The sequence below is a fragment of the Vipera ursinii genome (assembly GCF_947247035.1).
Source record: "Vipera ursinii genome assembly, chromosome: 1".
Taxonomy (NCBI): domain Eukaryota; kingdom Metazoa; phylum Chordata; class Lepidosauria; order Squamata; family Viperidae; genus Vipera; species Vipera ursinii.
The window spans coordinates 15,114,688-15,138,147 of NC_139512.1; the positions used below are offsets into that span (position 1 = coordinate 15,114,688).

The 23,460-nt window shown below is 43.9% G+C and overlaps 1 protein-coding gene across 1 annotated transcript in view; it reads right to left on the reverse strand.

Annotated features, from left to right (window-relative positions):
- ANKRD24 (ankyrin repeat domain 24) overlaps positions 1 to 2,666 on the reverse strand; it is a gene marked incomplete at both ends in the record, with an annotated part of 30,267 nt that extends 27,601 nt beyond the window's left edge. Inside the window, 3 exons of the mRNA XM_083350351.1 lie at positions 763 to 857; positions 1,865 to 2,011; positions 2,661 to 2,666. Coding sequence (XP_083206477.1) covers positions 763 to 857; positions 1,865 to 2,011; positions 2,661 to 2,666 — 248 coding nt within the window. The remainder of the gene's footprint in view (positions 1 to 762; positions 858 to 1,864; positions 2,012 to 2,660) is intronic.
- Between the last annotated feature and the right edge of the window lie 20,794 nt (positions 2,667 to 23,460).

Consider the following 23,460-nt stretch of genomic DNA (forward strand, 5'->3'; position numbering starts at 1 on the left):
TGACTGATGAGAACATAAAGAGTTCGAAATGATCATCTCAGCCTCCCAAAATTCTTTATTAGCAATTTGAATAATTTACACACACACACATATATATATACATATATATATATATATACATATATACATATATACACATATATACACATATATACATATATACATATATACATATATACATACATACATACATACATACATATATATATATATATGGATGGGGGGGCTTGCTGCTGCTGGGAGGGGGGGTCGAAAGGGGGGGGCAAGCTGGATGGATCATCTTGGGAGATTTTAATCGGCTCCGCCGGGATTTGGCGACCCCATCCAAGCTCCGGGGCGGCCAACCGACAATTGTCCGTCCTCGCAATCCACAAAGCCACGCTGTGTTTTATTTCCCCCCCCCCCAACACACACACACACACACACAAACGCTTCCTTTAAGTTTTGGGGGCTCGTTTGCGCCATTCCGGATCCTATCTTCTCTTCCTTCCCCCTCCCCTCTTTTTTTTTCCCTTCTTCTTCTTGGAATGAGCCGGATCCTATAAAGTTTGCAAGCATTTATAACAGAAAAAGGGAAGGGGGGGGAAGGAGAGGAAGGAAGAAGAGGGATGAAAGAGGGGGGGGCGTAGGAGGGGGGGTGGAAGGCGAAGGGGGGGGTGTAAAGGAAAAACAGACCCCCCAAACCACCCGCTCGCTCGCCCGCCCACCCACCCAGGCGCATACGATCCGCCGAAAGAAGAAGAAGGCATCGGATCTTCTTACCTTGAATCGCTTTCCGAGATCTCCCCGAGAGGCTGGAAATCTGGTGCGCTGCGGCTTGGTGGAGCCCCCCCAAACTCTCCCAGGCTCTCGGAAGCCTTTTGAGGGGAGGGGAAGGCGAAGGGGGAAGGGGGGGATCTGCGGAGGACTCCTCCTCCTCCTCCTCCTCCCTCTCCCCTCCCTCCCTCCCTCTCTCTCTCTCTCTCTCTCTCTCTCTTTCGCCCCCCCTCCTCCCTTTCCACCTGTCCTCCAGCCCTCACATGCTCGTCTGCGATTGTCCCGGAGAGAGAGACAGGAGCGGGCTAAGCCCGGGTTAGAGAAGCAGGGGGAGAACGGGGAGGGTGAGGTGGGGGAAAGAGGGAAATTAAAGCAACCCCCCTCCCCTCTTCTCTTTCTCTCTCTCTCTCTGTCTCTCTCTCTCTTTCTCTCTCTCTCTCTTTCTCTCTCTCTCGCTCTTTCTCTCTCTCTCTTCTCTCTCTCTCTCTCTTCTCTCTCTCTCTTCTCTCTCTCTCTTCCTCTCTCTCTCCTCTCTCTCTCTCCTCTCTCTCTCTTTTTCTCTCTCTTTCTCTCTCTCTCTCTCTCTTTCTCTCTCTCTCTCTCTCTCTTCCTTCCTTCCTTCTCTGCAACTCGCAGCCAACTGGGCTATCGTGCCATTGCAAAAAAAAAAAAAAACACCCCACCCCAAATGAAAATAAAAGAAAAAAGGGTGGGGGAGACAGAGCCTAAAGGCTGGGAGAGGGGTCGTATCTGTGCACGGCAGTGGTGGGGGTGGGGGTGGGGGGGGCTAAGCTGATTCTGGAGGGCTGCCCCCACCCATCCTTGGGTTGGGGGGGGGATCCAGAGGGCAGAGGCAGGGCTGGATAGAAAGAAAGGGCTGGGGTGTGTGTGTGTGGGGGGGGGCTAAGCTGATTCTGGGGGGCTAAGCTGATTCTGGAGGGCTGCCCCCACCCATCCTTGGCTTTCCAGCTGCTAGGTTGGGGGGGGGGATCCAGGGGGCAGAGGCAGGGCTGGATAGAAAGAAAGGGCTGGGGTGTGTGGGGGAGGGTGGGAGGGAGGGAGATAGGGAGGAGGATATTTCTGGGGAGAGACCCCCCCACCCCCCCACCCTCCACCCAGTCCACCCCAGCCGGTTCCGTTTCTGCTCCAGCGGCAGCGGCGACGGCAGCGACACAGAACCGGACCGGCCGCCGGCAGCGCTGTTTCCCAATGTGGCAGGGTCGCCGGCAAAACCCGGCCTGGATTCTTCTCTCGCCTGCTTTCAAAAAAAAGAAGAAGCGACGGATCCGGAATGCTAAAAGCAGGGGTCTTCAAACCTGGCCCTTTGATGACTCGTGGACTTCAACTCCCAGAATTCCTCAGCCAGCAAAGAGGAATTCTGGGAGTTGAAGTCCACGAGTCATCAAAGGGCCAGGTTTGAAGACCCCTGCTTGTGAACTTCAACTCCCAGAATGCCTCAGCTAGCCTGCCTGGCTGAGGAATTCTGGGAGTTGAAGTCCACGAGTCATCAAAGGGCCAAGTTGGAAGACCCCTGCTTGTGAACTTCAACTCCCAGAATTCCTCGGCTAGCGTGCCTGGCTGAGGAATTCTGGGAGTTGAAGTCCACAAGTCATCAAAGGGCCAAGTTTGAAGACCCCTGCTTGTGAACTTCAACTCCCAGAATTCCTCAGCTGGCATGCCTGGCCGAGGAATTCTGGGAGTTGAAGTCCACAAGTCATCAAAGGGCCAAGTTTGAAGACCCCTGCTTGTGAACTTCAACTCCCAGAATTCCTCAGCTAGCATGCCTGGCCGAGGAATTCTGGGAGTTGAAGTCCACAAGTCATCAAAGGGCCAAGTTTGAAGACCCCCTGGCTAAAAGCGTGCCCCGGAGGCTTGGCTTCGGAATGTGGCGGTTCTCGACTTACGACCATCACCGGTGTATATGTGTGTGTGTGGGGGGGGGGTGTCCCGCAGTTTCCAGGTTAAGGGAGTTTGGCTCCGTTTTTTTTTTAATTCCATATAATAATAATAATAATAATAATAATAATAATAATAATAATTTTATTTTATTTTTATTCCATTTATATCCCGCCCTTCTCCGAAGACTCAGGGCGGCTTACAAGCTTAGCAGTAGCTTAGCAATAATAATAATAATAATAATAATAATAATAATAATAATAATAATAATAATAATAATAATATAAAGTTGGAAGGGACCTTGGAGGTCACCTAGTCCAACCCCCTGCTCAGGCAGGAAACCCTATCCCATTTCAGGCAAATGGCTGTCCAGTCTCTTCTTAAAAACCTCCAGTGTTGGAGCATTCACAGCTTCTGGAGGCAGGTAGTTCCACTGGTTACATTTATATCCCGCCCTTCTCCGAAGACTCAGGGAGGCTTACAAGCTTAGCAGTAGCCTTCATTCTATGTATATGCCTGCTTATTAGGGCTTTCACACACACCCAAGCGGCATTATTACAAAGTCAGCTTAATTGCCCCCAACAATCTGGGTCCTCATTTTACCTACCTGGGAAGGATGGAAGGCTGAGTCAACCTTGAGCCTGGTGGGACTCGAACCTGCACTAATGGCAGGCAGCTGGTGTTACTTAAGGAGGCCTTAGCCCACTGCTCCACCAAGGCTCTTTTTTACGACCTTCCCTGCTGCGGCCGTTAAGCGAAGCGCAGTGGGTTGTTCCGGGAGTCGCCCCGCGGTTGAAGTTGAATCGGACGGTCGGAAAAGGGGGAAACCAGGAGGCAGGGTCGTAAGATAGGGGCCAGGTTGCCAAGCCTCTGAATTTTGATCGCTTGAGTGTGGGGAGGCTTGCAACTGTCGTGAAGAACGGACGTAGGTCCCTTTTTTTCAGTGCTGTTGTGACTATGGTCAATAAATGAATAGAATAGAATAGAATAGAATAGAATAGAATAGAATAGAATAGAATAGAATAGAATAGAATAGAATAGAATAGAATAGAATAGAATAGAATAGAATAGAATAATAGAATAGAATAAAAAATATAATAGAATAGAATAAAAAATAGAATAGAACAGAATAGAATAGAATAGAATAGAATAAAAAATAGAATAGAATAGAATAGAATAGAATAGAATAAAAAATAGAATAGAATAGAATAGAATAGAATAAAAAATAGAATAGAATAGAATAGAATAAAAATAGAATAGAATAAAAAATAGAATAGAATAGAATAGAATAGAATAGAATAGAATAAAAAATAGAATAGAATAGAATAGAATAGAATAGAATAAAAAATAGAATAGAATAGAATAGAATAGAATAGAATAGAATAGAATAGAATAGAATAGAATAGAATAGAATAGAATAGAACAGAATGGAACAGAATAGAATAGTTTAGTTTAGTTTAGTTTAGTTTTATTTAATTTATATACCGCCCTTCTCCTTGGTGGGGACTCAGGGCGGTTCACAGGGCATATATAAAAAAGACAATACAAAAATTAAAAAAAAGATTAAACCCATGCCCAGTTAAAAACAGTGAACAAATCTAAAACAACTATTAAAACCCATCCCCGTCAGGCCAGACCAGCTATTTCAAATAGGTGGGTCTTCAGGTCACGACGGAAAGTTCGGAGGTCTGGTGCCATCCGGAGCTCCACCGGCAGTTGGTTCCATAATGCCGGAGCGCCCACAGAGAAGGCCCTCCCCCTGGGGGCCACCAGTCGGCATTCCCTGACTGGTGTTCTGAACCAGCCCTCTTCTGGCCTTGTAATAAGGCAAACCCCTATTCAGAAAGAAGAGACTGGAGAGCGTCCAAGGCTAAAAGGCATCCGCCAAGATTTATTACTCAATTAACAAAAACACTAGAGCTTGACTCCTTAAGTGGAAGAGTTGCTTTCAGCAACCAGCCCCTCCCCAAACACTCCTTTTATTGAGAGCTCAGGGCGTGGTCTCCCTGTGCCTCCTCCTGAGGAGTCCCACAGCCTTTCTTTGTTTGTTCCTGCTCGACTGCCTCCTGCGTCGGGCGTCCTTGAACAGGGCCAGCTGTGGGTCATCATCCTCCGCACTATCGGGCTCACGCAGCTGAGAAGAGGTCCCCGGCTGAGGGCTCTGCAAAGCCTCCAAACCATCATCAGCCGGTTCGTCTCCCTCCTCCCCCTCATCTGAGTCATCCGATACATCGGAGCCGGCTGTCGGACCCACAGGCTGGCCCTGAGTCACAACAACTGGCGGCACCCTGAGGAGGCCCTCTCTGTGGGAACGCACAGGGCGGAGGAGAGTTGACGCCGGCAGCAGGTGGTCCCTGAGGTATCCCGGACCCATGCCATGTAAGGACTTAAAGATCGTTACCAAAACCTTGAACCTCACCCGAAAGACAACTGGTAACCAATGCAGCTCGTGGAGCAAAGGTGTAACATGGGAGTACCGGGAAACTCCCAAGACAACTCTCGCGGCCGCATTCTGTACCAGTTGGAGCCTCCGAGTGGTCTTCAAGGGAAGCCCCATGTAGAGAGCATTACAGTAGTCAAGGCGAGAGGTCACGAGCGCATGAGTGACCGTACACAGGGCATCCCAGTTCAGATAGGGCCGCAACTGGCGCACCAGGCGAACCTGGGCGAAAGCCCCCCTAGTCACGGCCACTATATGATCTTCCAGGGTAAGCCGTGAATCTAGGAGGACTCCCAAGTTGCGAGCCCTATCCACGGGGGGTAAGAGCTCACCCCCCATAGAAAGAGATGGAACATTTTGAATGTCCCGGGATGCCGGAATGTACAGCCACTCAGTCTTGTCAGGGTTGAGTTGAAGTCTGTTCCTCCCCATCCAGACCCGAACCGCCTCCAGGCAACGGGACATCACAGCGAGGGCATCACTGGGGTGGTTTGGGGTCGAAAAGAAAAGTTGGGTATCATCGGCATACTGATGATACCCAACTCCAAAACCACGAATGATCTCACCCAGCGGTTTCATGTAGATGTTGAACAGGAGAGGCGAGAGAACCGACCCCTGAGGAACTCCACAAACGAGAGACCTAGGGGCCGATCTCTGTCCCCCTGCCAACACCGACTGCGTGCGTCCCAGGAGATAGGAGGAGAACCACTGAAGAACTGTGCCTCCCACTCCCAATCCCCTGAGACGCCGCAGAATAGAATAGAATAGAATAGAATAGAATAGAATAGAATAGAATAGAATAGAATAGAATAGAATAGAATAGAATAGAATAAAATAGAATAGTTATAGTTATAGTTATAGTTTATTTGATTTATATACCGCCCTTCTCCTTGGTGGGACTCAGGGCGGTTCACAGGGCATACATAAAAAACACTATACAAAAATTAAAAAGAATTAAATCCATGCCCAATTAAAACAGAAGTACAGATTAAAAACAATTAAAAACCCATAATCCCCCATCAGGCCAGACCAGCTAATTCGAACAGATGGGTCTTCAGGCCCCGACGGAAAGTTCGAAGGTCTGGTGCCATCCGGAGCTCCACCGGCAATTGATTCCATAAAGCCGGAGCCCCCACAGAGAAGGCCCTCCCCCTGGGGGCCACCAGTCGACATTCCCTGACTGGCGGCACCCTGAGGAGGCCCTCTCTGTGGGAACGCACAGGGCGGAGGGGAGTCGATGCCGGCAGCAGGTGGTCCCTGAGGTAACCCGGACCCATGCCATGTAGGGCCTTAAAGATCGTAACCAACACCTTGAACCTCACCCGAAAGACAACTGGTAACCAATGCAGCTCGCGGAGCAAAGGTGTAACATGGGAGTACCGGGAAACTCCCAAGACAACTCTCGCGGCCGCATTCTGTACCAGTTGGAGCCTCCGAGTGGTCTTCAAGGGAAGCCCCATGTAGAGAGCATTACAGTAGTCAAGGCGAGAGGTCACGAGCGCATGAGTGACCGTACACAGGGCATCCCGGTTCAGATAGAATAGAATAGAATAAAAAATATAATAGAATAGAATAAAAAATAGAATAGAACAGAATAGAATAGAATAGAATAGAATAAAAAATAGAATAGAATAGAATAGAATAGAATAGAATAAAAAATAGAATAGAATAGAATAGAATAGAATAGAATAGAATAAAAAATAGAATAGAATAGAATAGAATAAAAATAGAATAGAATAAAAAATAGAATAGAATAGAATAGAATAGAATAAAAATAGAATAGAATAAAAAATAGAATAGAATAGAATAGAATAAAAATAGAATAGAATAAAAAATAGAATAGAATAGAATAGAATAAAAAATAGAATAGAATAGAATAGAATAAAAAATAGAATAGAATAGAATAGAATAGAATAAAAAATAGAATAGAATAGAATAGAATAGAATAGAATAGAATAGAATAGAATAGAATAGAATAGAATAGAATAGAAGGAATGAAGAATAGAATAGAATAGAACTGGAAGGGTCCTTGGCAAAGGTGAAGATGGCTCAGGAAGGATTTGGGTGGGGGATCCTGTAGGGATGAGGCAACATTCAGTGTTCCTTCCTTATTGGTCAGTAAACAAACGGACGTAAGGTGAGGACTCTGGAGAGGGGCCAGGTGGTCAGTCAATTCATTTCGACTCCTTTCCTTTCTCGCTTTCTCTTCTTTTCTGTGCAGAAGCTCTAGCTTGCTTTGTTTCAAACAGGACACAGGTAGTCCTTGACTTACGACCCCAACTGAGCCCAAAAAATTATGTTGCTAAGCGAGACATTTTACAACCTTTCTTGCCAAGGTTGTTAAGGGAACTGCTGCAGTGGTTGAGTTAGTCACCCGGTCGTTAAGTGAATCTGGCTTCCCCCCCATTGACTTTGCTTGTCAGAAGGTCGCAATAGGGGATCACGTGACACCCCCCGCCCCCCGCCCCCCGGGACACAGGCAATGGTCATAAGTATGACCCGGTGGCCAAGCGTCTGAGTTTTGATCACCTGACCGTGGGGGATGCTGCAGAGGTCGTCACTGTGAAAAACCGTCATAATTCACAATTTCCAGTGCCGTCGTAACTTTGAACGGTCACTAAATGAGCTGTTGTAAGTTGAGGACCACCTGTAGGGAATAGAGCTGGGAGGGGCCTTGGAGGTCTTCTAGTCCAACCGCCTGCTTAAGCAGGAAACCCTATATCATTTTAGACAAAGGGTTGTCCTTAAAAACCTCCACTGTTGGAGCACCCACAACTTCTGGTGGCAAGCTGTTCCACTGGTTAATTGTCCTCACTGTCAGGAAATTTCTCCTTAGTTCCAGGTTGCTTCTCTCCATGATGAGTTTCCATCCATTGCTTCTTGTCCTGCCTTCAGCTGCTTTGGAGAATAAAATATCAGAATTACAGAATAAGAGAGTTGGAAGGGACCTTGGAGGTCATCTAGTCCAACCCCCTGCTCAGAAAGGAAACCCTATTCCATTTCAGACAAATGGCTGTCCAGTCTCTTCTTAAAGACTTCCAGTGTTGCAGCATTCACCGCTTCTGGAGGCAGGTAGTTCCGCTGGTTAATTGTTCTGGCTGTCAGGAAATTCCTCCTTAGTTCTAGGTTGCTTCTCTCCTTGATTAGTTTCCATCCGTTGCTTCTTATCCTGCCTTCAGGCGCTTTGGAGAAGAGCTTGACTGCCTCTTCTTTGGGGCAGCCCCTGAGATACTGGAACACGGTTATCCTGTCACCCCTGGTCCTTCTCTTCATTAAACTAGAGATACCCAATTCCAGCAACCGTTCTTTGTATGTTTTAGCTTCCAGGCCCTTAAACATCTTTGTTGCTCTTCTCTGCACTTTTGGGAGGCTATTCTTAACCATGGCTTAGAGGGTGGGAAGTCAATGAATCGGGGTTAAGCCATCCATGGCAGGGCCAAGGCATGCGGAGGCTGGGTGAGTTTTCAGGCTAGTTGATGGAGTGATGGATTTCAGGTCTGGCTTGTTTAGCTGGCTGGCAAAGATTTCCCTTGACGGGTTCTGCCACTCCTGAATAGCTTCGGGGTTTGTGCAGGAAAAAATAGAACATTGTTTAGTCTGGAATAGTGACTTGCAACCTTGGCAACTTTCAGAAGGGTGAACTTCAACTCCCAGAATTCTCCAGCCTGCATTTACGGACTTCAACTCCCAAAATTCTCCAGCCTGCATTTACGGACTTCAACTCCCAGAATTCTCCAGCCTGCATTTACGGACTTCAACTCCCAGAATTCTCCAGCCTGCATTTACGGACTTCAACTCCCAGAATTCTCCAGCCAGCATGTTCTTGTGAATTGAAGTCTATACACCCTGGCATGGGCTTGTTGGGGTTGAAGTCCATACAATATAAGCCATGGCTGGCTGGGGAATTGTGGGAGTTGGTTACAAATATCTTGAAGCACGCTGGCTGGGGAATTCTGGGAGTTGAAGTCCATTCCTCTTGAAGCATGTTGATGGGGAATTCTGGGAGCTGAAGTCCATTCCTCTTGAAGCCTATTGGCTGGGGAATCTGGGAGTTGAAGTCATTCCTGTTGAAGCATGTTGATGGGGAATTCTGGGAGTTTTTTTTTAAAAATCCCATTTATATCCCGCCCTTCTGCGAAGACTCAGGGCGGCTTACAATCTAAGCACAAATCAATTGAAGTTGAAGTCCATTCCTCTTGAAGCCTATTGGCTGGGGAATCTGGGAGTTGAAGTCCAACCCTCTAAAAACTGCCAAGATTTAGAAACCCTGTTCTCGTGACACAAACCTACACTCCAGATTTTGTCCAGGGTTCATGGGGTTTTTAATCCCGAATTAAATCCAGCCACTGGCCATCCAAGTCAAACCAAATGCTTACGCATTCTGCAGGATGTTTGCCTCTATCTACCTCCTGTGGCTTGAATGCAGCCACGGCTGATCAATAAATCAAGGTTTATGATCCCGTGCAATAGTCCTATGCCAGCTCATCATGGCTAAATCCACAAGGCAAGAGGGAGTCAAGCTATCCTCCAAAGCGCCTGAAGGCAGGACGAGAAGCAACGGATGGAAACGAATCAAGGAGAGAAGCAACCTGGAACTAAGGACAGTCAGAACAATTCATCAATGCAATGGCTCGCCTCCAGACATTGTGGATGCTCCAACGCTAGAAGTTTTTAAGACGAGATTGGACAGCCATTTGTCCAGAATACTATAGGGTCTCCTGCCTGAGCAGGGGGTTGGACTAGAAGACCTCTGAGGTCCCTTCCGACTCTGTTCTGTTAAGGCTGCCTGCTGCCAGTGCTGCCCCGTTTTCCCCCCAACATGAGTTGTTGCGTTCCATTCTGCCCACAAAAATTCCTGCACATTTTAATATTTTTTTTGCAGATCGTTCTGGCTCCTCCGTTCGTTTTTCCAACAATTTATCCCTTCATAGGATACCCCCATTATCCTGCGTGTTTTCCGCCCCAGCCCTGGCACAGACACTTTGCCTTGAGATGCATGGCTGAGTTGGTCCAGTTTTGCCTGCTGAACGGCCGTCCAAATTTCCCCGTTATTTTGCAATTTTAAAAATAAAAGCCTCCCCAGCCGTGTGCCAAATTAGTCACCGGCAAACAGTTTCTCTCTCTCTCTCTCTCTCTCTCTCTGTCTGTCTCTCTCTCTCAAAAAAGAAAAAAAAAATACATTTTCAACTGCTTTCTTTGGTTCGCGCAATTTGGGAGCCAAAAAAAATAAACAAATCCTGCACTGCAAAAATTCACCACACTGTAGGAATCTCAGAGACAGCAAAGATTGTCGATAGGATTAGATCCCAGAAAAGATGTATGGAACAGGTAGTCCTCGACTTACGACCGCAATCGGGACCAGGATTTCTGTTGCTAAGCAAGACGGTTGCTAAGTGAGTTGTGCCCTGTCTTACGACCTTTTTTGCCACCATTGTTAAGCGCAACACGGCAGCTGTTAAGAAACACACAATCCCGCATCTACATGGAGAGAAGTGTGTAGTGGGGTGCCCTAGGGCTCTGTTCTGGGCCCAGTGCTCTTCAACATCTTCATCAACGATCTGGACGAGGGGATAGATGGGGAACTCATCAAATTTGCAGACGACACCAAGCTGGCATTAATAGCCAATACTCCAGAAGATAGGCTTAAGATACAGGAGGATCCGGACAGACTCGAACACTGGGCACTATCTAACAAAATGAAATTCAATAGTGAAAAAAGTAAGGTTCTACATTTAGGCAGGAAAAATCAAATGCACAGGTATAGTATAGGTGGTACCTTACTCAATAGTAGCAACTGTGAGAGGGATCTCGGAGTCCTACTAGACAATCACTTCAATATGAGCCAGCAGTGTGCTGTAGCTGCCAAAAAAGCCAACACAGTGCTGGGCTGCATTGACAGAGGGAGAGAATCAAGATCACGTGAAGTGTTAATACCACTTTACAAGGCCTTGGTAAGGCCACACCTGGAATACTGCATCCAGTTTTTACATCCACAAAGGAAAAAAGATGTTGAGACTCTAGAAAGAGAGCAGAGAAGAGCAAAAAAGATGATCAGGGGACTGGAGGCTAAAACACAGAAAGAACAGTTGCTGGAATTGGGTCTGTCTAGTTTAATGAAGAGAAGGATGAGGGGGGACAGGATAGCAGTCTTCCAGTATCTCAGGGGCTGCCCCAAAGAAGAGGGAGTCAAGCTATTCTCCAAAGCACCTGAAGGTAGGACAAGAAGCAACGGATGGAAACTAATCAAGGAGAGAAGCAACCTAGAACTAAGGAGAAACTTCCTGACAGTCAGAACAATTAACCAGTGGAACAACCTGCCTCCAGAAGCGGTGAATGCTCCAACACTGGAGGTTTTTAAGAAGAGACTGGACAGCCATTTGTCTGAAATGGTGTAAGGTTTCCTGCCTGAGCAGGGGGTTGGACTAGATGACCTCCAAGGTCCCTTCCAACTTTATTATTATGATTATGTTGTCAAGGCCGGCTGGGAAGATCGCAAGTGGGGTTGGCACCGATGCTTGAACCGTCATAAATACAGGTAGTCCTCAACTTACAACATTTTGTTTAATGACTGTTTGAAGTTACAACAGCACTGAAAAAGGTGACCTAGGAGCCCTTTTTCATACTTAACAACCGTTGAAGCGTCCCCATGTTCATGTGATCAAAATTCAGACACTTATGTATTTATTTATTTATTATTTAAATTTATTTATTTATTATTTAAATTTATCTACCGCCCTATTCCCGTAGGACTCAGGGCGGTTCACAGGGAAAATTAAAATACATAGCTTACAAATTAAAATCAGTTAAGACTATGGTTAAATTACACTCCCTGAAGTTTTAATTTTTAATTTTAATTTTAATTCCATTTATATCCCGCCCTTCTCCGAAGACTCAGGGCGGCTTACAAGCTTAGAAGTTAAACTAAAACCCAATTAAATTAGATTAATTAAAACCCCTCAATCTGGGCCAAACAGCTCGAAGAACCAGGTTTTCAAGTCCCGGCGAAATGAGCGAAGGTCGGGGGCAGTCCTGAGTTCCGTGGGAAGTTGGTTCCGGCGCGCCCACAGAGAACGCCCTTCCCCTGGGAATAACTCGCCGGCATTCATTAACCGGCGGTACCCTGAGAAGGCCCTCCCTGTGGGAGCGCACAGGACGATGGGAAGTTGATGCCGGCAACAGGTGTTCCCTTGACCACTGACTCGTATTTATGACGGTTGCAGTGTCCTGGGGATCATATGATTCCCTTTTGTGACCTTCTGACAAGCAGAGTCAATGGGGAAGTGAGATTTACTTAACAACCGCGTTGCTAACTTAAGGACTGCAGTGATTTGCTTAGTGACTGTGGCAAGAAAAGTCGTAAAATGGGGCAAAACCCCACTTACCTAATGTCTCACTTAGCAACATACATTTTGGGCTCGCTCGTGGTTGTACGTTGTGGACCACCTGTGCATGCTGGTTGTGAAGTGCCTAAATTTTGATCGTGTGACCATCCTGTGTCAGTCATTAAGTGGAGGACCCGTCAGAAGTCCTTTTTATGATGGTTTGAGAGCTGTATGCAGCGAAATTTCATTTTAATGTATGCCGATTAGTGTACATTCAAACTGACAATAAATGTATTATTCTGTTCGATTCTATTTTGTTCTGTTCTGTTCTATTCTTTTCTGAATTCTATTCTGAATTCATTCTGAATTCTATTCTATTCTATTCTATTCTGAATTCTGTTTTGTCCTGTCCTGTCCTATCCTATCTTATCCTATCCTATCCTATCCTATCCTATCCTATCCTATCCTATCCTATCCTATCCTATCCTATTCTATTCTATTCTATTATCATTATTCTATTCTATTCTATTAGCACTATTCTATTCTATTCTATTCTATTCTATTCTATTCTATTCTATTCTATTCTATTCTATTATCATTATTCTATTCTATTCTATTATCACTATTCTATTCTATTCTATTATCATTATTCTATTCTATTCTATTCTATTCTATTCTATTCTATTATCATTATTCTATTCTATTCTATTATCACTATTCTATTCTATTCTATTATCATTATTCTATTCTATTCTATTCTATTCTATTCTATTCTATTCTATTCTATTATCATTATTCTATTCTATTCTATTCTATTCTATTCTATTCTATTCTATTATCATTATTCTATTCTATTCTATTCTATTCTATTATCATTATTCTATTCTATTCTATTCTATTCTATTCTATTATCATTATTCTATTCTATTCTATTATCACTATTCTATTCTATTCTATTATCATTATTCTATTCTATTCTATTCTATTCTATTCTATTCTATTCTATTCTATTCTATTCTATTCTATTCTATTCTCTTCTATTATCATTATTCTATTCTATTCTATTCTATTCTATTCTATTCTATTCTATTCTATTCTATTCTATTCTATTCTATTCTATTATCATTATTCTATTCTATTCTATTCTATTCTATTCTATTCTATTCTATTCTATTCTATTCTATTCTATTCTATTCTATTCTATTCCATTTTCTATTCTATTCTATTCTATTCTATTCTATTCTATTCTATTCTATTCTATTCTATTTCTATTCTATTCTATTCTATGCCACTGGAACTTTGGATGGTGTTAAACAAATGATTGTAAGACGCGGACTAAATGAATACCTCGTCCTGCTGAAATCCACTCTTTCCTTGATGATCCCAAATGTAGATCACCAACTAAGAAGGGTCAGCCTGGAGCTGGCTGAAAAGCATAAATATAAAATTGGAGGGCATTGGACTGAAAAAGACTAAATCACACTGGGGGAAAAAACAAAAAAAACAAATCAAGATTCCCTCAGAAGTAGCTCATCTTAATTAGCTTTGCATACAGTCAGTCCTCGACGTATGACCACAACTGAGGCCCAACATTTCCCCATGTTACGACCTTCCTTGCCCCAGTTGTTAAGAGAATCACTGCCATTGTCTAATTAGGGACCCGGTTGTTAAGCGAATCACTGCCGTTGCTATGTTAGTAACCCGGTTGTTAAGTGAATCCGGCTCCCCCCTTGACTTGACTGGTCAGAAGGTCACAAAATGGGACACTGCGACCATCACAAACATGATTCGCTTAACAATGGTGGCAAGTAAGGTCAGAAAATGGAGCAGATCTCACTTTCCAACTATCTCGCTTAGCGACTTTCTGTCGCTAAGCGGGGACACATGTGAAGGGAGTTGTGCCCCACTTTTGTTGCCACAGTTGTTAAGGCAAGGGTCTTCAAACGTGGCCCTTTTATGACGTGTGGACTTCAACTCCCAGAATTCCTCAGCCAGGCATGCTGGCTGAGGAATTCTGGGAGTTGAAGTCCACACGTCATAAAAGGGCCTAGTAGTTTGAGGACTCCTGTTTTAAGGGTATCCCTGCAGTTGCTAACTTAGTAACCCAGGTTGTTAAATGAATCCGGCTTCCCCCATTAACCTGGCTGGTCAGAAGGTCGCAAAAAGGGCTCACGTGACCTCCGCACACTGCGACCGTCACGAATATGAAACCATTGCCAAGTATCTGAATTTTGATCACACGAGCACAGGCAAGTGAGGAGAAATGGGGGGGAAAACAGGCAAAAGTCACTTTTTTCCAACGTCGTCGTAAGTTTGAACCGTCGCTAAACGAACGGTTGTTCAGTCGAGAACTACCTGTAATTGCGTCCTCACCTCTTTTGAATTCAGGAAGGCCGTTAAGGCCGATTGCCTCAGGAAAGTCGAGAGCGACGCGAAGGATTTTAAAGGTTAAAATTGCAAAGGGAGCAGAATTCTTTTTACTGCAACTGACGGACAATGAATTATTATTTATTTATTATCTATTTTATTTTAATCCCATTTATATCCCGCCCTTCTCAGAAGACTCAGGGCGGCTTACAATCTAAGCACAAATTATGGGGTGGGGTGGGGGGAAACCCCTCACGGTAGACTAAATTTTTATGTGGGAACTGCTGCGAGATTTTTATACGCTCAACAATGGAAGGATAATGAAATCCCCACAACGGAAGAATGGATGAAAAGGTCCGAATTTGCAGAAATTGCAAAACACGGGAAATAAACAAGAAAAAACTTTCCTGAAAGACCGAAAACTTTATACAGGTTTGGACTTTTTTTTGCTGAACAAAGAAAGCGAAACAAAACCAAAGCAAATGACATGGTAATTTATGGGTTGGAAGATGAAGAGAAATGTAGATTAAACGAGGGGCTGAGGGAGCCTATATAATATCTGAAAGGGAAGAAGGACGATAAAAATTGTAATTATTTGTTGAAAAGAAGATCGGAAGGCATTCTATTCCTTTAGTTTATAGTATAGGGCTGTTTTCCTTTCAAACCTTTCTTTTGTTCCGTTTTATCTTTGGATTTGATTTTTTTTAAACTCTGAATTTTTGTTTTTATTTTTTGATAAAGATACATTTAAAAAGGATAAAAAAAGGAAAGGAAGCGTACGCACAACGTAATCAGAGATGCCTTTCATTCAAAGTGGGATATTTTGTATTTTGTATTTTACATTGGCCTCAGCTAGTCCTTGACGTAGAACAGTTTCAAGGTGACAACTGCACTGAAAAAAAGGCGGTTTATGACCATTTTTCAGACTTAACAACCGTTGCGGCATCTCTGTGGCGAATAGGACCAAAATCCAGACAACTGACAACTGACTCATATTTGCGACGGTTTGCAGTCTCCTGGGCTCATGGGATCCCCTTTTGTGACCTTCTGATAATCAAAGAAAAACAGGTAGCCACCCGCCAGTTTCTCTCAAAATCAGTCAAACAAAGCAAGAAACCATCAACAGTCTGATACATCTTTCCATTAGGGTTTTAATAATAATAATAATAATAATAATAATAATAATAATAATAACAACAACAATAACAACAACAACAACAACAATAACAACAACAACAACAACAACAACAACAATAATAATAATAATAATAATAATAATAATAATAATAATAATAATAATTTTTATTTTATTTTTATTTTTATTTCAATTCCATTTATATCCCGCCCTTCTCCGAAGACTCAGGGCGGCTTACAATTTAAGCACAAATCAATGTGCTTAGCAATAGCCTTCATTGTATATGCCTGCTTATTAGGGCTTTCACACACACACCCCCAGCGGCATTATTATAAAGTCAGCTTAATTGCCCCCAACAATCTGGGTCCTAGATGACCTCCAAGGTCCCTTCCAACTTTATTATTATTATTATTATTATTATTATTATTATTATTATTATTATTATTATTAATAATAATAATAATAAATTATTATTATTATTAATGATAATGATGATGATGATGATGTTGGAAGGGGGCTTGGAGGTCATCTAGTCCAACCCCCTGCTCAGGCAGGAGACCCTATACCATTTCAGAGAAATGGCTGTCCAGTCTCTTCTTAAAAACCTCCAGTGTTGGAGCATTCACAGCTTCTGGAGGCAGGTTGTTCCACTGGTTAATTGTTCTAGCTATTAGGAAATTCCTCTTTATGTTCTAGGCTGCTTCTCTCCTTGACTAGTTTCCATCCGTTGCTTCTTCTGCCTTCAGGCGCTTTGGAGAATAGCTTGACTACCTCTTCTTTTGGGGCAGTTCCTCAGATACTGGAAGACTGCTATCCTGTCCCCCCTCGTCTTTCTCTTCATTAAAAAATATAGCTTGAATACTATGTCATAGATATAGTATTTATCATTGGAAAAGAACTTATTCCACCCTTCTTTTTTTTCAATTTTTCTGGAAAAAAACCCTGACTTTGGGAAAAAAACAGACAACCCCCCCCTGTTTTTTCCACCAATTTTTCCGGGTTTTTCCCCCCCCCCAGGCCTTCCCACCTCTAGACCTTCAGCCAGAACAACTGCTTGATTCACTGAACAAACTGCATCATAACTCAACCGTCATATGATTCACTTAACGACTGCAACGACCCACTTAACAACGGTGGCTCAAAAAGGTCGTAAACTGCGGCACAGCTCCCTTAACACCTGTCTGGCTTAGCGACGGAAAAGTTGGCCTGCATCGTGGTCGTCAGCCAAGGACTTCCTACCTTCCAGCAACGTTAAATCGTCCCATGCAAAATTTCACGCAGCACCCGTGTCAAACCTTGCAAAGTCCCGTTGCTGAAAATTAATGATTCTTATTACTTTTTTGCAAGAATGACCTTTGATTTTTGCCATTCTCCCCCCCACACACACACACGATACCTGGAGGCCTCCTTAACTGCAGGAAAGAAAATGGCCTTTTAAAAAAATGAGAGTGAGAGAGATTCCCCCCACCTTCTTCTATTCTGTCCCAACAGACAAAATTAAGAGATATTTTTTTCTGCAACGACCCCATTTTTTTCCCTTCTTTGCTTTTGATTTTCCAGTTCTTCTGCTTTGGGGCCAATTTGTTCCAATGTTCCTCTTGCTTTCCAAGGGTTTGAAGATGATCAATACTTGGAAGGGCACTCCTGTTTTTTGCAGTGGTGGCGAATATCTGTAACCTCAGGTGGAGGACGAGGCTGGAGGTTCTTCCTCTGCGTCTGAGCGCTGCTTTCCCAATGTTGTGTTCCCAGGCTAGGTAACGTCTTCAGTGGAGTTTAGCAGGTGTCTGTGTTGTTCTGTTTACAAGGGCTTCAGGTGTGGGGGTGTGTCAAGGGGTGTGTATGTCTTGTGATGGGTCTTGTGATGGGTCAAATAATAGATAGGTAGATAGATAGATAGATAGATAGATAGATAGATAGATAGATAGATAGATAGATAGATAGACAGACAGACAGACAGATGAGAGAGAGAGATAGGGATAGATAGATAGATAGATAGATAGATAGATAGATAGATAGATAGATAGAGATAGTTGATAGATAGATACATAGATACATAGATACATAGATACATAGATAGACAGACAGATGAGACAGATAGAGATAGGGATAGAGAGAGAGAGAGAAAGAGAGGGATAGATAGATAGATAGATAGATAGATAGATAGATAGATAGATAGACAGACAGATGAGAGAGAGATAGGGATAGATAGATAGATAGATAGATAGATAGATAGATAGATAGATAGATAGATAGATAGATAGATAGATAGAGATAGAGATAGTTGATAGATAGATACATAGATACATAGATACATAGATAGACAGACAGATGAGACAGATAGAGATAGGGATAGAGAGAGAGAGAGAAAGAGAGGGATAGATAGATAGATAGATAGATAGATAGATAGATAGATAGATAGATAGATAGATAGACAGACAGATGAAAGATAGAGATAGGGATGGATAGATAGATAGATAGATAGATAGATAGATAGATAGATAGATAGAGAGATAGAGAGATAGATAGATGGAGATATACAGACAGATAGACATAGATAGATAGATAGATAGATAGATAGATAGATAGATAGATAGATAGATAGATAGATAGATAGATAAATAGATAGTTAAAGAGAGAGAGGGAGATAGACAGACAGACAGATAGACATAGATAGATAGATAGATAGATAGATAGATAGATAGATAGATAGATAGATAGACAGACAGACAGACAGACAGACAGACAGACAGACAGACAGACAGGCAGACACAGACAGACAGACAGACAATATAGAATAGATAGCTGGAGATACAGAGAGCTAGATAGCTAGAGATAGCTACATAGATAGATGGCTTGATGGCTAGTTAGCTAGCTAGCTAGATATATATATATATAGAGAGAGAGAGAGAAAGAGACAGACAGACAGATAGATAAATAGAGGTGGGGTGGGGGTTGGTGATCTGAGTTTGCGGGTTGGTCTCCGAACGTTTCTTTACCAGGCTAGGTAACATCTTCAGCAGTTTAGGGGGTGTTGGTGTTGGTGTTCTTCTGCTCATAAGGGCTTCCTGTGGTCAGCAGGTCTTGTGATGGGTCAGGCGTGGGTGGCCTTGTGATGGGCGTCGTGATAGATGAGATGTGAGTCATCAGTGGGAGTCTTGTGATGATGGGTCTTGTGATGGGGAGGTGACATCAGGTGAGAGTCATTGGGAATGGGGGATTGCGCGGGATGGTTGAAGGACGGTGCTGTCTCTGGCTGGCTACGTGGTTCATTTGGATTCTGAGGGGTTCCCAGGCTGGCTGTAGGTCGATATTTCTGTTAACAGAATTGCTTGTGGAGTGCCAGGCTTCAATGAACTGACAAGTGTGTGTGTGGGGTGGTGGTGGTGGCCGATGACTCTTGCGTTGCTCCAATCGAACTGGTGCTGTTTGGTGTCTGTGTGGGTAGAGATTTGAGGTGGTGGTGTCTGACTGCCAGCCGGTGTTCGTGGATCCTGCTTTTTCAATCAGAATTGGTTGCAACTCTTGTCCAAATGTTGTTGTTGTTGTTGTTGTTTTAAAAAAATCTGTTCTCAAAGCAAACTTAATGGGTTCAAGGAGAAAGGGAGGGACAGTGAAAATACGGTACTGTGGAAATGCCAAAAAGGGGTGAATTCATTGTTTGGATAATTCCCCCGTGTGTGTGTGTGTGTGTGTGTGTGTGTGTGTGTGTGTGTGTGTTAATTTAAAGTGGAAAGTGACTTTCCCAAGCTAATCGTAAGATGAGTCTTTGCATCAATCTGTCAGCCAAAGAGTTAGGAAGAAAGAGCGGCTGGAAAAAAATATATATGAAGAAGCCACTCTGGCCATGCAACTCTCTGGCAAGGTCTCTCACAAACTCTGATTGGCTGCTGCAATGGCCAAGCCACACCTGCTGCTTGCTTTCTGGCCAATAAGGAACAAAGGAAGGGACTTGGGCTGGCTTGGAGCCTTGCCAGGATCCCACAGGTGCAAAGTGATACACAACTGGTGTACACACATGTACCTGAGTGACAAATTCATTCGGTTTCTCTACCACCCCCCCTCGGGTTGAAAATTGTGCCATTTTTGTCCACTTGGAGGTCCCTAATATTTGCGTTTGGAGAACATTTACTCTTTAATATTTTTCAAGTGTGTCTCCAAGCAGACAGGTGATCCTCGACTTACGACCACAATCAGGATCAGAATTTTTCTTGCAAAGCAAGGCGGTTGTTGAGTCAGGACCAATTTTACAAGCTGTGTAGGAGTGGTGGTGAGGTGAATCACGGCCGTTGTTAAGCGAAACTGACACCCCCTCCCCCAATTGACTTGAAGCCGGGAGGGAAGGTCGCAAATGAGGATCACATGATCCCTGGATGCTGCAACTGTCGTAATTATATGCCACTTGCCAAGCAGCCAAAATTTGATTCCGTCACTGTGGGGATGCTGTGACGGTCGTAGGTGTGAGTCCATTTTCCCCCCGGTGTCATTTAAAGTTCTAACGGTCATCGTACGAACGGCTGTAACCGGAAGACTATTTGCATCGTTGGAAGAGAAATCGGGTCCCCTTCCAAGCCGGGATTAAGACACTGGATATAAAATGGAGGCTAAAATGCTGGAAATAAAATGGAGGCTGCTTAGGAACGGAGGTTTCTGTTTATCGATGATGAGCAGAACCAACAACAGCGTGTAGTTCTGGGACAGCTGACAAAATGGAGTTGAGAGGAGGGGCGGGTTATACCTTCTTTGGGGCTTTGCATTTGAGATGCTCGTCCCTGTGCAAGGACACGTCCTTTAATATTCTAATGGCTGTTGCCAGATTCCTACAGGGTCATGCAGGGGTCATGGCTGGTTTTACAGGCAAGAGGGGAATTGCAATTCCTAGGTGACTGAGCTCATCTCGTCAATTTTTGGCTTGCTGAATTGTGTTGCCTATTTGTTTGCTCTCTGATTTTGAATACAGCGGCCCAATCTTTCTGACAATCCACTTCCTGTTTTTGCTTGAGGCTGGGCCTGATTTCTGCCTCTGTTGAAAATTTTTCACCCTTTCTCCCCTGAGGAGAAATTTTCTATCCTCTCTCTTTTTAACATTTCCCAAAATATTTCATTCTTTAGGAATTGGGGAGCGTGTGTGTGTGTGTGCTGACTTCCTACGGTACATGTTTCTTCCTGTGCTGAGCGTGTGGCAAACGGCACCGCCTTGGTCTGGAAAAGTCAAATGTTTATATCTATTTATTTATGAAATCAACACGCCTGCCATCTCACTGCCCGAAGCGTCTAGAATAGTGGGAACACTGTGTAAGAAATGAAAAGCAAACAGTGTGAATTTCCGCCCCCCACCCCGTTTGTACCGAAAAGTCGTAACATGAAAGGAAATGAGGATGAGGAGGGAAGAGGAATAAAATGAAGCTCTGACAATAGTCACTGCAGTACCGATGGAAATTAACCAAGGAGAGAAGCAACCTAGAACTAAGGAGAAACTTCCTGACAGTGAGAACAATTCACCAGCGGAACTCCCTGCCTCCAGAAGCGGTGAATGCTCTCAACGCTGGAAGGTTTTAAGAAGAGACGGGACAGCCATTTGTCCGAAATGGTATAGGGCTTCCTGCCTGAGCAGGGGGTTGGACTAGATGACCTCCAAGGTCCCTTTCAACATCATCATCATCATCACCATTATTAGGATTTCTTACAAGGTCTAGACCAGGGGTCTTCAAACTTGGCCCTTTTATGACTTGTGGACTTCAACTCCCAGAATTCCTCAGCCAGGCACGCTGGCTGAGGAATTCTGGGAGTTGAAGTCCACAAGTCATAAAAGGGCCAAGTTTGAAGACCCCTGGTCTAGACTCTAGTTGAAAGTTGGTCGGAGAACGGAGAAAGTTGAAGATGGTACAAGCCGTGACGATGTTGTGTCCACTGTTTGTGCACCATTGTGATGTCCCGTCGATTGTCACCAGATGGGCACCCGCCTCCCATTGAGAGTGATCCCATTTTCAGATCCTCTCTACAAAAGTTGCAAAGCGAGAAACACTGACCGCTGAGAAATTTAAGTTTAAGGCGAGAATGTCTTTAAATTAAGGACGGCCTTTTACTTTATAAGTAAAGATACCAACCGAGATAACATCTTTATTTCATTTTCCTATAAAATGTATGTAGATCGCTGGGATTTGCTCTTTATTACTCCGACTTTATTACTTGGGTGTATTTACTATTTCCCTTGTGAAAAGGATATTGATAACAACTTGGCGAATTTCCAGATGGTTAACAAGATTTCAGTAAAAGAAAAAGTCGCCTGGTTGAACAGAAACACACACAGGCATAAATAAAGATGCACAAAGCATTACCCTCCTTCCCAACTGTGGTTATCCATAGGGGGCCAAAACGTCAAGCCAGCATTTGGGGTGTAAGGCTGAAGTACCGGTAGTTACAGATCCTGTTTTGAAAATAGGATGTCTCCATGTCTGCATATGATTGGGCAGATCTGAAAGTTACAAAATGGGTTTGTTTTTTGTTTTTCAAAATGAAATCGGGACTTCATGCTAGAATTAATTGGGCCAAAACTTTGGTGCCTGATCTTTTATCCTGTTGCAAGACAGTCAGTTAAAGAGGGAGAGAGGGAGGGAGGGAGGGAGGGAGGGAGGAAGGAAGGAAGGAAGGAAGGAAGGAAGGAAGGAAGGAAGGAAGGAAGGAAAGAAGGAAGGAAGGAAGGAAGGAAGGAAGGAAGGAAGGAAGGAAGGAAGGAAGGAAGGAAGGAGATGGGAGAAAGAAAAGGAAAGAACAGAAAAAGAGGGAGAGAGGAAGAAGGAAGGAGATGGAAGAAAGAAAGAAAGAGAAAGAAAGAAAGAAAGAGAAAGAAAGAGAAAGAAAGAAAGAAAGAAAGAAAGAAAGAAAGAAAGAAAGAAAGAAAGAAAGAAAGAAAGGGAAAGAGAAAAAGAAAAAAGAAAAAAGAAAAAGAAAAAAAAGAACAGAACAGAAAAAGTTGGGAGGGAAGGAGGAAGGAGGGAAAGAAACAACAAAAGAACAGAAAAGAAAGAATGTGGGGAGGGAGGGAGGAAGGAGCTGTCTCCTCCTCCTCCTCTTCCTCATTTCATCATCAGCTTCCAACCATTGTTTCTTGTCCTGTCCTCTGGTGCTTTGGAGAAGAGGTTGATCTCCCTCTTCTTTGGGGCAGCCCCTCAAATACTGGAAGACTGCTATCATGTCACCCCTGTTTCTTCGTTTCTCAAGACTAGCCAAACTCAAATCCTGCAGCCTTTCTTCGTATGTTTTAGTCTCCAGGCCTTTGATCATCTTAGTTGCTCTTCTCTGAACTTTTTCCAAGGCCTCAACATCTTTTTTGTAGTATGGTGACCAAAACTGGTTGCAGTATTCCAGGTGTGCTCTTACTAGGGGTTTTATAAAGCGGTACTAATACTTCGTATGATCTTGATTTTATGCCTCTGTTTATACAACCCAGGATTGTATTGGCTTTTTTGGCTGCTGCTGCACACGGCTGGCTCATGCTCAAGCGATCATCCACTAGGACTCCAAGGTCCCTCTCACAGTTGCTGTTT